This window comes from Coregonus lavaretus (genome assembly GCF_964263955.1).
Source record: "Coregonus lavaretus genome assembly, chromosome: 10".
NCBI classification, from domain to species: Eukaryota; Metazoa; Chordata; class Actinopteri; order Salmoniformes; family Salmonidae; genus Coregonus; species Coregonus lavaretus.
This window is the reverse complement of record NC_139997.1, coordinates 34,458,711-34,472,690: the sequence shown is the minus strand read 5'-3', so window position 1 is coordinate 34,472,690 and position 13,980 is coordinate 34,458,711. Positions and strand designations below refer to the sequence as shown.

At 44.6% G+C, this 13,980-nt stretch overlaps 1 protein-coding gene across 2 annotated transcripts in view; it reads right to left on the bottom strand.

Moving 5' to 3' along the window:
* LOC311136573 (cell adhesion molecule DSCAM-like) overlaps positions 1-13,980 on the bottom strand; it is a gene marked incomplete at both ends in the record, with an annotated part of 150,008 nt that overhangs the window by 11,475 nt on the left and 124,553 nt on the right. For both annotated transcript variants that reach the window (XM_084170759.1, XM_084170760.1), the window contains 6 exons: positions 510-663; positions 959-1,092; positions 1,596-1,751; positions 10,574-10,720; positions 11,166-11,415; positions 11,600-11,670. In XM_084170759.1, the coding sequence (XP_084026885.1) occupies positions 510-663; positions 959-1,092; positions 1,596-1,751; positions 10,574-10,720; positions 11,166-11,415; positions 11,600-11,670 (912 nt within the window). The remainder of the gene's footprint in view (positions 1-509; positions 664-958; positions 1,093-1,595; positions 1,752-10,573; positions 10,721-11,165; positions 11,416-11,599; positions 11,671-13,980) is intronic.

Sequence of the window (13,980 nt, the reverse complement as noted above, 5' to 3'; positions counted from 1 at the left end):
AAGTGATCTGTTTGGGACAAGGCTGGTCGGGCAGCAGACGGATTTCTAAAACACATCAGGTCTGGAGCTCCAGAGTGGGGACTACATTCATCACCCCTGCCTCTAACAGGATGAGAACGTCCAGATAAAGCAGAGTTCCTGACTAACCACTACACCGCCTATCACTGCTCACCCTCAGCTTATCAGCTCTCACAAAGAAGCACAGTGCTGACAGGGTGGAATAGCAGACCTATTCGCATTCGTTTTTTTTCCACATTCACATCCTGAGATAGGGGGCGGGGATAGTATAGTCTCCTCTTTTCTTTTCTCACCTTAGTTAGGTACCTCATAGGGAGAGTTTCTCAGGGTTGTACCCCTTTAAATGTTTCTGATGCTCTGATCAAGTTTTTGACAAAAAAAACTACTCAAATATCATATTTTGTGTGTTCTAAAAACATTCAGAGACTGAGACACCTTTTGTTATCATCTGCTCCTGGATACTGAGAAGTGAAACCATAAGCTCCACCTACCCTCGGCCAGGGGCTTGACGGTGATGATGTCGCTGGCGTTGCCGCGGCCAGCTGCGGTGACGGCCACCACCCAGATGCTGTACTGACGGTTCCTGCTCAGGTTGGGGATACGGTAAAAGAAGATGTCTGGAGCTGCTTCAAACTCACTGCTCACCTGTAGGAGGGGAGAGACCGGCATGATGTTAGCAGAGAGATACAGGACCTATTGCAAATGTTCGTAACAAACTATCAATCCTTGGAGCTGAACACTGATGACACAACCTTGACAATGTGAGATGGAGGGATGCTTTATAAGACCTCTCATGCCAGCAGTACCTTATCTAGTCTAGCCCCTGAACCTGGTGCCTCCCTCTCCTCCAATTATGTTAGGCCTCAAATTTACTGTATGCCCACCACTGACATGCCTTCATCACTGTACTCTGAGACCCTGTACTCTATGCCCTCCTTACCGTGGGGTGTGGGTTAGAGCAGAAGACGGTGTATTTCCTGATGATGCCGTTGAGTTTGAGAGGAGGGAGCCACGACACAAACACCACTGAGTTAGACGCCGCCGCTGCCTTCACCCCAGCCGGAGGACCAGGGACTGGTGAGGGAAAACCGTGAAATAGGGAAATATACATTATTACCCTTATCCTTGTTTTGAGCAACATCTAAGGAAACCACTCTGTATTTTAATTTTGCCAGTGTCAAAATCAGTAATTCCAGTGAGCGTGCCTTAACTTCTTATGCTACATGGCGATCTGCAAAATGCAGGAGCTGCAGTTTTTCACTTACTAATGTGAGTCATCTGCACCGATTGTCAACTCATATTTCTATAATTTCACACCAAAGTCCTGTCAAAATTGTTCTACTTGGCAAAACGCTCTTTCATAATGCAAGAGGGGATATGCGGATCTAGGCACAGTTGACCTGCAAGTTGACCCCTGACCTCTAGGTTGACCCCAATTTAGTATGATGCAGTTTCCCCTACACACAGATCTAAGGTCAGCTTTGCATCTTCCCCCTACTAGTTAAGGTTAGAATTTAGGGAGGGTAAGCTGATCCTAGATCAGTGCCTGAGGTGTCCTGGTCTACAGGTGTGCGTACCGTCCTCCTTGGTGCGGGTGAAGATCTGCTCGCTGCGCACCCCGTCCCCTGCCCGGGTGAAGGTCAGCACCTGGATGCTGTAGTTGGTGTACTTCTCCAGACCATCCAGCTCAAGAGACGGCTTAGAGGTGGTCACGTTACGGATCTCCCCCAGCTCTGAGAGAGAGAAGGAGAGGAGGGGATAGATAGCAAGGAGAGGAAATAAGGTGTGGAGGAAGGCAGAGAAAGAAAAGTATGTATCAAGGAAAAGAGACCGGGAAGATGGAAGGAAGAAAAACAAAGATATCAAGAGTTGTCAAATGCAGAATTAACTAACTTACTTGAGTTACAGTACTTGTCAAATGCAGAATAAACTAACTAACTTAGATGAAAAGTTGCTTCTACTCTACAGGTAAATCTATACGTGTAACTGCCAAAATAATGGAAACACTTGAGTAAATGAGGGATACAAAGTATATTGAAAGCAGGTGCTTCCACACAGGTGTGATTCCTGAGTTAATTAAGCAATTAACATCCCATAATGCTTAGGGCCATGTATAAAAATGTTTTGCAGGCCATTACTTTGGCTACAATGACTTCAATATGATGGTTGTTATATCAATATTTGCACAAAAAGGCGTTTCCTCCGCAATTTCTCACATAATTAATTTTACAGACACAAAAAGATCCCACCATGTCGATCAAACAAATGATCTGTCTGCATTTATAAAATTGTACAGAAACGTCCTGTTTCCATCACAGCTATCGTGATTTCTTTTAAAAATCCGGTATGACTTTATTCGCATAAAACGTGGTTACAGTACAACAAAATATATGGTTTAGAAGTGAGAAGTGACGCATTGCACCAGATTTAGCTAACAGCTAATTTACATCTGCAAAGTTTAAACATGAAAACATTCTATACAAACAGACAACATACATACAGTGGGGAAAAAAAGTATTTAGTCAGCCACCAATTGTGCAAGTTCTCCCACTTAAAAAGATGAGAGAGGCCTGTAATTTTCATCATAGGTACACGTCAACTATGACAGACAAAATGAGAAAAAAAAATCCAGAAAATCACATTGTAGGATTTTTAATGAATTTATTTGCAAATTATGGTGGAAAATAAGTATTTGGTCAATAACAAAAGTTTCTCAATACTTTGTTATATACCCTTTGTTGGCAATGACACAGGTCAAACGTTTTCTGTAAGCCTTCACAAGGTTTTCACACACTGTTGCTGGTATTTTGGCCCATTCCTCCATGTAGATCTCCTCTAGAGCTTTGGGGCTGTCGCTGGGCAACACGGACTTTCAACTCCCTCCAAAGATTTTCTATGGGGTTGAGATCTGGAGACTGGCTAGGCAACTCCAGGACCTTGAAATGCTTCTTACGAAGCCACTCCTTCGTTGCCCGGGCGGTGTGTTTGGGATCATTGTCATGCTGAAAGACACTGCCACGTTTCATCTTCAATGCCCTTGCTGATGGAAGGAAGTTTTCACTCAAAAGCTCACGATACATGGCCCCATTCATTCTTTCCTTTACACGGATCAGTCGTCCTGGTCCCTTTGCAGAAAAACAGCCCCAAAGCATGATGTTTCCACCCCCATGCTTCACAGTAGGTATGGTGTTCTTTGGATGCAACTCAGCATTTTTTGTCCTCCAAACACGACGAGTTGAGTTTTTACCAAAAATTTATATTTTGGTTTCATCTGACCATATCACATTCTCCCAATCCTCTTCTGGATCATCCAAATGCACACTAGCAAACTTCAGACGGGCCTGGACATGTACTGGCTTAAGCAGGGGGACACATCTGGCACTGCAGGAATTGAGTCCCTGGCGGCGTAGTGTGTTACTGATGGTAGGCTTTGTTACTTTGGTCCCAGCTCTCTGCAGGTCATTCACTAGGTCCACCCGTGTGGTTCTGGGATTTTTGCTCACCGTTCTTGTGATCATTTTGAACCCACGGGGTGAGATCTTGCGTGGAGCCCCAGATCGAGGGAGATTATCAGTGGTCTTGTATGTCTTCCATTTCCTAATAATTGCTCCCACAGTTGATTTCTTCAAACCAAGCTGCTTACCTATTACAGATTCAGTCTTCCCAGCCTGGTGCAGGTCTACAATTTTGTTTCTGGTGTCCTTTGACAGCTCTTTGGTATTGGCCATAGTGGAGTTTGGAGTGTGACTGTTTGAGGTTGTGGACAGGTGTCTTTTATACAGATAACAAGTTCAAACAGGTGCCATTAATACAGGTAACGAGTGGAGGACAGAGATGCCTCTTAAAGAAGAAGTTACAGGTCTGTGAGAGCCAGAAATCTTGCTTGTTTGTAGGTGACCAAATACTTATTTTCCACCATAATTTGCAAATAAATTCATTACAAATCCTACAATGTGATTTTCTGGATTTTTTTTCCTCAATTTGTCTGTCATAGTTGACGTGTACCTATGATGAAAATTACAGGCCTCTCTCATCTTTTTAAGTGGGAAAACTTGCACAATTGGTGGCTGACTAAATACTTTTTTTCCCCACTGTACATCCGACATATTCAAAACAAAAAGGCAAGACATTACACATAAAAATCATTGCACATGCTGCTGGACCTGAAAATATTGTGGTTGTAAAACACATAAACACCTAGTAAAAACAAAATATTGCACAGAGCCCAGTTATTGCACCAGTTATTGCATCCCTAGCCGCGTCCTCGGAGCATGCGCAGACCAGCTGGCTGGTGTGTTTACGGACATATTCAATCTCTCCCTATCCCAGTCTACTGTCCCCACATGCTTCAAGATGGCCACCATTGTTCCTGTACCCAAGAAAGCAACGGTAACTGAACTAAATGACTATTGCCCCATAGCACTCACCTCTGTCATCATGAAGTGCTTTGAGAGTCGAGGACCTTACCCGTCACCCTAGACCCACTTCAATTTGCTTACCGCCCCAATAGATCCACAGACGATGCATTCGCCATCACACTGCACACTGCCCTATCCCATTTTAATGTGTTATTTATTTAACCTTTATTTAACCAGGTAAGCCAGTTGAGAACAAGTTCTCATTTACAACTGCGACATGGCCAAGATAAAGCAAAGCAGTGCGGAAAAAACAACAACAACACAGAGTTACATATGGAATAAACAAAACGTACAGTCAATAACACAATAGAAAATCTATATACAGTGTGTGCAAATGTAGTAAGTTATGGAGGTAAGGCAATAAATAGGCCATAGTGCAAAATAATTACAATTTAGTATTAACACTGGAGTGATAGATGTGCAGAAGATGATGTGCAAATAGAGATACTGGGGTGCAAATGAGCAAAATAAATAATGTAAATAACAATATGGGGATGAGGTAGTTGGGTGGGCTAATTACAGACGGGCTGTGTACAGGTGCAGTGATCGGTAAGCTGCTCTGACAACTGATGCTTAAAGTTAGTGAGGGAGAGTGTCTCCAGCTTCAGAGATTTTTGCAGTTCGTTCCAGTCATTTGCAGCAGAGAACTGGAAGGAATGGCGGCCAAAGGAGGTGTTGGCTTTGGGGATGACCAGTGAGATATACCTGCTGGAACGCATACTACGGGTGGGTGTTGCTATGGTGACCAATGATCTAAGATAAGGCGGGGATTTGCCTAGAAGTGATTTATAGATGACCTGGAGCCAGTGGGTTTGGCGACGAATATGTAGTGAGGGCCAGCAAACGAGAGCGTACAGGTCACAATGGTGGGTAGTATATGGGGCTATGGTGACAAAACGGATGGCACTGTGATAGACTACATCCAATTTGCTGAGTAGAGTGTTGGAAGCTATTTTGTAAATTACATCGCCGAAGTCAAGGATCGGTAGAATAGTCAGTTTTACGAGGGCATGTTTAGCAGCATGAATGAAGGAGGCTTTGTTGTGAAATAGGAAGCCGATTCTAGATTTAACTTTGGATTGGAGATGCTTAATGTGAGTCTGGAAGGAGAGTTTATGGTCCACATATTCTAAGTCAGACCCGCCGAGAGTAGTGATTCTAGTCGGGCGGGCGGGTGCAAGCAGCGTTCGATTGAAGAGCATGCATTTAGTTTTACTATCGTTTAAGAGCAATTGGAGCCCACGGAAGGAGGGTTGTATGACATTGAAGCTCGTTTGGAGGTTTGTTAACACAGTGTCCAATGAAGGGCCAGATGTATACAAAATGGTGTCGTCTGCGTAGAGGTGAATCTGAGAGTCACCAGCAACAAGAGCGACATCATTGATATACACAGAGAACAGAGTCGGCCCGAGAATTGAACCCTGTGGCACCCCCATTGAGACTGCCAGAGGTCCAGACAACAGGCCCTCCGATTTGACACATTGAACTCTATCTGAGAAGTAGTTGGTGAACCAGGCGAGGCAGTCATTTGAGAAACCAAGGCTATTTAGTCTGCCAATAAGAATGTGGTGATTGACAGAGTCAAAAGCCTTGGCCAGATCAATGAAGACGGCTGCACAGTACTGTCTTTTATCGATCACGGTTATTATATGGTTTAGGACCTTGAGCGTGGCTGGCTCAGAAACCAGATTGCATAGCGGAGAAGGTACGGTGGGATTCGAAATGGTCGGTGATCTGTTTGTTAACTTGGCTTTCAAATACTTTCGAAAGGCAGGGCAGGATGGATATAGGTCTGTAACAGTTTGGATCTAGAGTGTCACCCCCTTTGAAGAGTGGAATGACCGCAGCAGCATTCCAATCTCTGGGGATCTCAGACGATACGAAAGAGAGGTTGAACAGGCTAGTAATAGGGGTTGCGACAATTTCGGCGGCTAATTTTAGAAAGAAAGGGTCCAGATTGTCTAGCCTAGCTGATTTGTAGGGGTCCAGATTTAGCAGCTCTTTCAGGACACCAGCTATCTGATTTTGGGTGAAGGAGAAGCCGGGGGGGGGGGGGGGGGGACATGGTCAAGTTGCAGCGGAGGGTGCAGTGTTGGTGGCCGGGGAAGGGGTAGCCAGGTGGAAAGCATGGCCAGCCGTAGCAAAATGCTTATTGAAATTCTCGATTATCGTAGATTTATCGGTGGTGACAGTGTTTCCTAGCCTCAGTGCAGTGGGTAGCTGGGAGGAGGTACTCTTATTCTCCATGGACTTTACAGTGTCCCAAAACTTTTTGGAGTTAGTGCTACAGGATGCAAATTTCTGTTTGAAAAAGCTAGCCTTTGCTTTCCTAACTGATTGTGTATATTGGTTCCTGACTTCCCTGAAAAGCTGCATATGGCGGGGGCTGTTCGATGTTAATGCAGTACGCCACAGGATGTTTTTGTGCTAGTCAAGGGCAGTAAAGTCTGGTGTGAACCAGGGGCTATATCTGTTCTTAGTTCTGAATTTTTTGAATGGGGCATGCTTATTTAAGATGGAGAGGAAAGCACTTTTGAAGAACATCCAGGCATCCTCTACTGACGGAATGAGGTCGATATCCATCCAGAATACCCGGTCCAGGTCAATTAGAAAGGCCTGCTCGCTGAAGTGTTTTAGGGAGCGTTTGACAGTGATGAGGGGTGGTTGTTTGATCGCGGACCCATTACGGACGCAGGCAATGAGGCAGTGTCCCATCTGGACAAGAGGAATAACTATGTAAAAATGCTGTTCATTGACTATAGCTCAGCATTCAACACCATAGTACCCTCCAAGCTCATCATTAAGCTTGAGGCCCTGGGTCTGAACCCCGACCTGTGCAACTGGGTCCTGGACTTCCTGATGGGCCGCCCCCCAGGTGGAGAAGGTAGGAAACAACATCTCCACTTCGCTGATCCTCAACACTGGGGACCCACAAGGGTGCGTGCTCTGCCCCCTCCTGTACTCCCTGTTCACCCATTACTGCATGGCCAAGCACGCCTCTAACTCAATCATCAAGTTTGCAGACGACACAACAGTAGTAGGCTTGATTACCAACAAGGACGAGACAGCCTACAGGGAGGAGGTGAGGGCTCTGGGAGTGTGGTGCCAGGAAAATAACCTCTCACTCAACGTCAACAAAACAAAGGAGATGATCATGGACTTGAGGAAACAGCAGAGGGTGCACCCCCCTATCCACATCGACGGGACCGCAGTGGAGAAGGTGGAAAGCTTCAAGTTCCTTGGCATACACATCACTGACAAACTGAAATGGTCCACCCACGCAGACAGTGTGGTGAAGAAGGCGCAACAGAGCCTCTTCAACCTCAGGAGGCTGAATAAATTTGGCTTGGCACCTAAAACCCTCACAAACTTTTACAGATGCACAATTGAGAGCATCCTGTGGGCTGTATCACCGCCTGGTATGGCAACTGCACCGCCCGCAACCGCAGGACTCTACAGAGGGTGGTCTGGTCTGCAGAACACATTACCGGGGGCAAACTACCCGCCCTCCAGGATACCTTCAGCACCCGATGTCACAGGAAGGCCAAAAAGATCATGAAGGACATCAACCACCCGAGCCACTGCCTGTTCACCCCGCTATCATCCAGAAGGCGAGGTCAGTACAGGTGCATCAAAGCTTGGACCGAGAGAATGAAAAACAGATTCTATCTCAAGGCCATCAGACTGTTAAATAGCCATCACTAGCAGCACATTAGAGGCTGCTGCTGCCTATTGAAATCACTGGCCACTTTAAGAAATGGAACACTAGTCACTTTAATAATGTTTACATATCTTGCATTACTCATCTCATATGTATATACTGTATTCTATAATATTCTACTGTATGTTAGTCCATGCCGCTCTGTCATTGCTTGTCCATATATGTATATATTCTTAATTCCATTCCTTACTTAGATTTGTGTGTATTGGGTATATGTTGTGAAATTGTTAGATATTACTTGTTAGATATTACTGCACTGTCGGAGCTAGAAGCACAAGCATTTCGCTACAACCGCAATAACATCTGCTAAACACCTGTATGTGACAAATACAATTTGATTGTAATTTATTTGAATACACGTGTGTGTTCTAGTGTGTTTTCTGTTGCATTAAAAAGTCACTGTGGTTTATTTGATTAAAATCAGTATGAACACTTTTGATTGGACTTGACACATGTTTTTTTCTCGGATGAGAAGGCTTGGAGGCTGCCTAAAGCTTTCAGGGAGGAGGGGAGGCCATTCCATGTCTATCACTTTGTATGTGATATACTTGTATAGTATATCACATACACAATTAAGATGGCCAAGGATGTCATAGCAGTGAACATACTTAACACCTTATTCAATCAAACCATGGACACAAATCCGGGATTGAAAAGCCCATCCAAGGTCTGTTCTGGGGTGTCTCTCCTTGACTCTGACAATGCTTCTCTAAGTGTTGAATTATAGATGTCTCTCCCTCGCTCTCCTCTTTCTCTCTTTCTCTCACTTCCCTCTTTCTCTCCCCTCCCTTCTCTATCCCCTGTCTTCTCTCCATTCCCTCTCGCTCTTTCCCTCCTCTACTGCAGTCTGGATGTGAGCCAGTCTGCTAATGCTCCATCCTCCCTGTTAGTACAGGTGTTCCTCCTCCTCTCTCCCTCCCTCCCTTTATTGATGCCATTCAAACGCCAAACTGTCCCAAAGCAGCCATAGCATATGAACAGCTCAGGTGTTCTACACTAGCTGGAATCTGTTCATATGTGGCTCTATAGCTCCATCCTTTATGGTTGTGTTGTGGGCTGTTCAGAACACTTATCTGGGATATAAAAGTGAGTGAAAGGTTTATGAGTCAGAATACTGTGATTTGGAAATGTATAGTAAAATATATGCTGTATACATATTGAAAACCAGCTGTGGTTTACAATAGTTGTAATCACTATTCTGACTCATGAAATGGGGGATAAATATATACCATTGATGAGTGCTTGAATGCAAATAATAAATGAAAACATTGTTTTGAGTGGAATAACAGAGTGCTGAGTTTGATTACTGCAGTAACGGGTTGGTGCCAAATGTTTAGAACAGCAGTGTTGGATGAATAAGACAAAGTTGTTCCACCAACTTAGAAAAAGGTGCTATAGCCCCGTCTGCTGGTGCATAAGGTTTTAACAACCCATGATACTTTCCCAACAACATTTATATTGCTCATATTTGGAATATATGAAGAGCACAGCAGGCACTGGCTGATGGTTTAGACAAGTGTCTTAGACAATAAATACATAAATATGATTTTCTTTCACACATAATGAGTGACCTCTTTAATTTAAATGAATATGATCTGTATTCATATTCAATGTTACATACGATATCAATATGTATAGAATATATGTAACACATGGCTATGGCTGTAGTATTGTTGGTACTCTGGAGCGTGTCCCACTATGACATGCCCTGTTACTATGCAAACTAGATTGAGCTGTTAGGCTGTGAGCGGTGCTTCTATTGGTGCATTCAGGGGCCATCAGCGAGGATGTGATATGACAGATGAGGGGTCAAAGGTAACAGGGCTGTCAGAAGCGATCACTCTGATGTCTCTCCAGCACGTAACGACTGCATGCCATGCCAGGCTGTCTGAGTTGGACTAGAAAGCCTGGGTCACTGCTAATATATGTCTCATTCATCCACTTGAATTATCATGCATAGTGAATCATGTTGATATTGTATACATTCTATACACAGTATGTCTTGGAGAGTTACGGACCAGGCAAGATAGAGTATAACGTCTACATCCGTGTGTGTGTGTGTGTGTGTGTGTGTGTGTGTGTGTGTGTGTGTGTGTGTGTGTGTGTGTGTGTGTGTGTGTGTGTGTGTGTGTGTGTGTGTGTGTGTGTGTGTGTGTGTGTGTGTGTGTGTGTGTGTGTGTGTGTGTGTGTGTGTGTGTGTGTGTGTGTGTGTGTGTGTGTGTGTGTGTGTGTGTGTGTGTAGTGGTCCTCTGTAGCTCAGCTGGTAGAGCACGGCGCTTGTAATGCCAGGGTAGTGGCTTCGATCCCCGGGACCACCCATACACAAAAATGTATGCACGCATGACTGTAAGTCGCTTTGGATAAAAGCGTCTACTAAATGCCATATTATTATTGTTTATACTGTGTGTTGCTGTACCTCCGTCCGGCAGGTTGGCCCAGTAGATGACTCTGAAGCCGAGCAGGATGCCGTTGAGGGCGTCTTTAGGAGGGGTCAGCCAGGACAGAGAGATGACCTCTGGGGATGCCGCCGTGGCCTGGACGTTTTCTGGAGGTTGGCTGGGAACTGTTACAACCAGGGAGGAGGAAAAACAACACTGTTACCTCACTCTCTTTACAGAGGAAAATATTGAGCTACTCTTGGAGGACAATGGAAGTGAACTTCAAAATGCTTATTTTAACTTAAAAACATAAGTGTTTTGGGATCTAGCATTTGTCAGGGTTTTTTGAGCCATGAAAATAATGACCAGCCACATACTGATCACGTGAGTCACTACACCAGCAGTACCAACACTATCCACTAGATGTCAATAAAGCTCCATCCTGGGAGTTCACTCCCCTCAAAGACAAAACATCAGCCATTTGACTCTTGATGCACCACAATACCGTAGAATACCTTCATTCAGCTAAAGAGATTTGTGAAATCAATAAGATTTTCACTGTCTACCATACTATCACTGATTGCTAAGGGCAGACTGTGTGTGTGTGTGTGTGTGTGTGTGTGTCCTCACCATCCTCCAGTGTGGTAGAGATGACCTCCTGGGAGGAAGGTCCTGTCCCAGCGCTGTTGCTGGCCTGCACCACCACCCCATACTGGGTGAACTTCTTCAGGTTGTCCAGGGTGATGCTCTCACTGTGGTCGTTGTCCCCCGTCGTCTCCATGGTGATGACGTTGAACTGGTAGTTTCCCCCGGCGCTGAACTCCCTGTAGCCCACCTGGTAGCCTCGGATCGCCCCGTTCTGGAGGTGCTTCTTAGGGGCCTGGGGGAGGATGGAGAGGGGGAGTGAAGAAGGAGGAGAGGGGAACGCACATTAGATAAAGGACATAAGAATGGTTGTGGCCCTCAAGGCCCTGACGTGTAGCAGACCATGTAACTAGCAGACCATAGAGCTGCAGTAAGGGCTCTTCAGTCCTAGTGGTAATAGTAGGTTAAATGTTTCTTACCCTCCAGGAGACTTTGATGCTTTGAGAGGAGAAAGCTTCAAGCTGCACATCTTGTGGGGGACCATCAGGGGCTAGAAGAAAATACACATTACGGTAATTGAGATCTGAGCTACTGTCAGTTCAGTAGATGAGGTGCAGGACAAATAAATCGGTCTACCAGCATTCTGCCAATGGAATGGAACTATCCAAACTGAGTGTATTTTGAAGGTTATGCCAAGGTCAAGTCAATTCTACGATGCTGAGACATGGAAGGCTAAGGTCCTACTGTATCTATGGGTAGACCAGAGTAGTTGGTCTCAGATGGCCCAGCCCACTTCACAATAATGAAGATGTCGGTCATGTTTATGAGAGGTCATGGGGGACAGACAGTCAGAAGAGAAGTGAGAGAGAGCAATGCAGTGCAGTGTGGGGGTTGGGAGGAACCACCAAAGGGAACAGGGGCTGCAGAGGGGCTGGCCCGTCGTCTATTGATTCCAGTGTGACATTTACAACATGGTCTGTTAATTGAAAAGTCCTTCTTTTAGTGCAGGGTCAGCATGTGCTCAATAATGCAATGGAGCCAATGTCACTCTGCTGTTAATGAATTGACTTGACCACCCATTCCCCTCTTTTCTATCTCTTTCATCCTAGTCACTTACTGTATGTACTGTAGGTCTCTTTTCTTTTGCAGTTCATCATACTGCCTGTTTGTCTGTTTTGTCTTATGTATTTATGAAGTCCATCGGTCTACATGTGTATGTACAGTATGTGTGTATTGTAGCCCAGCTAACAATTCTATGGAGAGAGAACATTTTTGTAATGTTACCTGTAATGTTCCCCTAATGTTTGAGTGTCCAGTTTTCCATTAGTTTGGGGAACATTCTATCTATGTTAGCAAAAACTTTCAGAGAAACCTTTTTAGAATGTTTTGGTGTTAAAGTTAGGAGAACATTACCTTAATGCCAAGCACAACCTATCTAGAATGTGGCTACAATGTTCTCAGAATATACAACATTGTTGTAGATGCGTTTTATGGGATGTTGCAAGAACATTCATGTGTCCAGTTTTCTAAGGGTTAGGAGAAGAGTTCAACATTCCACCAAACATACACAGGACATGGTTGCCATTTTCTCACAATATTAGATATTAAAGTTCTAGACACTTATGATAACGTTGCAAGAACATTCCAGTGTCCTGATTTCTGAGGGTTAGGAGAATATTCCATCAACGTCACATCAGTCATACACAGAACATGGTTGCCATTTTCTCTGAATATGAGATATTCATGTTCTAGACACATTTCATGAGAATGTTGTAAGAACATTCCTGGGTCCAGTTTTCTGAGGGTTAGGAGAATATTCCATCAACATCATATTCTAGACCTGTTCTATGGAAATGTTGCAAGAACACCTTGTTACTGTTGCCAAGCCCATCAAGGCCCTGATTGGTGAACCACTGAGCCATTCACAGCTCTTTTTGTCTGTTGGCAAGTATACTCACACAGTGCTTTTAACATACAGTGTTTACATAGTTCACACACCTTGACATACATGATTACATTGTGCATTTATACAGTAATTATTATTCAACATGTCCTCACCTGGGATTTGAACTCACAACCTCTTGGTTTATATGGACATTTTGTTAAAACACTTGGAAAATTATTTACTATCTGAAACAACTTGATAGGTGTAAGCAATAGGGTGAATGCACTTTGAAGTAAATCTCAGGTCTGTTAAAAGTACACTCCAGAAAATATTTTATTGGTCATAGTGATTCAGGAGTATCATTAAAACAGGTTAATATGCTCCACCAACATTAGACATGTCACACCCTGGCTCTGGGGACTCTATATGTTGAGCCAGGGTGTGTAGTTTCTATGTGTTCTTGTTCTATGTCAGTATTCTATGTGTTCTATTTCTATGTTGGCCAGTGTGGTTCTCAATCAGAGGCAACGAGTGTCAGCTGTGGCTGGTTGTCTCTGATTGGGAACCACATTTAAACAGGCTGTTTTCCCACAGTGGTTGTGGGATCTTGTTCCTTTTGGTTTGTTCCGTGTTGGTTGTTTAACCTAGGACGTCACGTTGTTCGTTTATTGTTTTGTTCTTGTTATCACTAAAGATAATAAAGTATGTTCGCTCATCACGCTGCGCCTTGGTCTACTCCGTTCAACGATCGTGACAGAAGATCCCACCATACCAGGACCAAGCAGCGTGTCCAGGAGCAGGCAGCCTGGACATGGGAGGAAGCGCCGGGTAAGGAGCTGGAGAGGTTGGCGATGGCCCAGGTGGGCAAATTGTGGTCCTGGGAGGACATGCTCGGGGGAAAAGGGCCATGGGCTAAGGTTAAGGCCCTGGCGAGAGAGGAGCAACGGCGTCAACAGTGTCGTCGTCGGACGGACG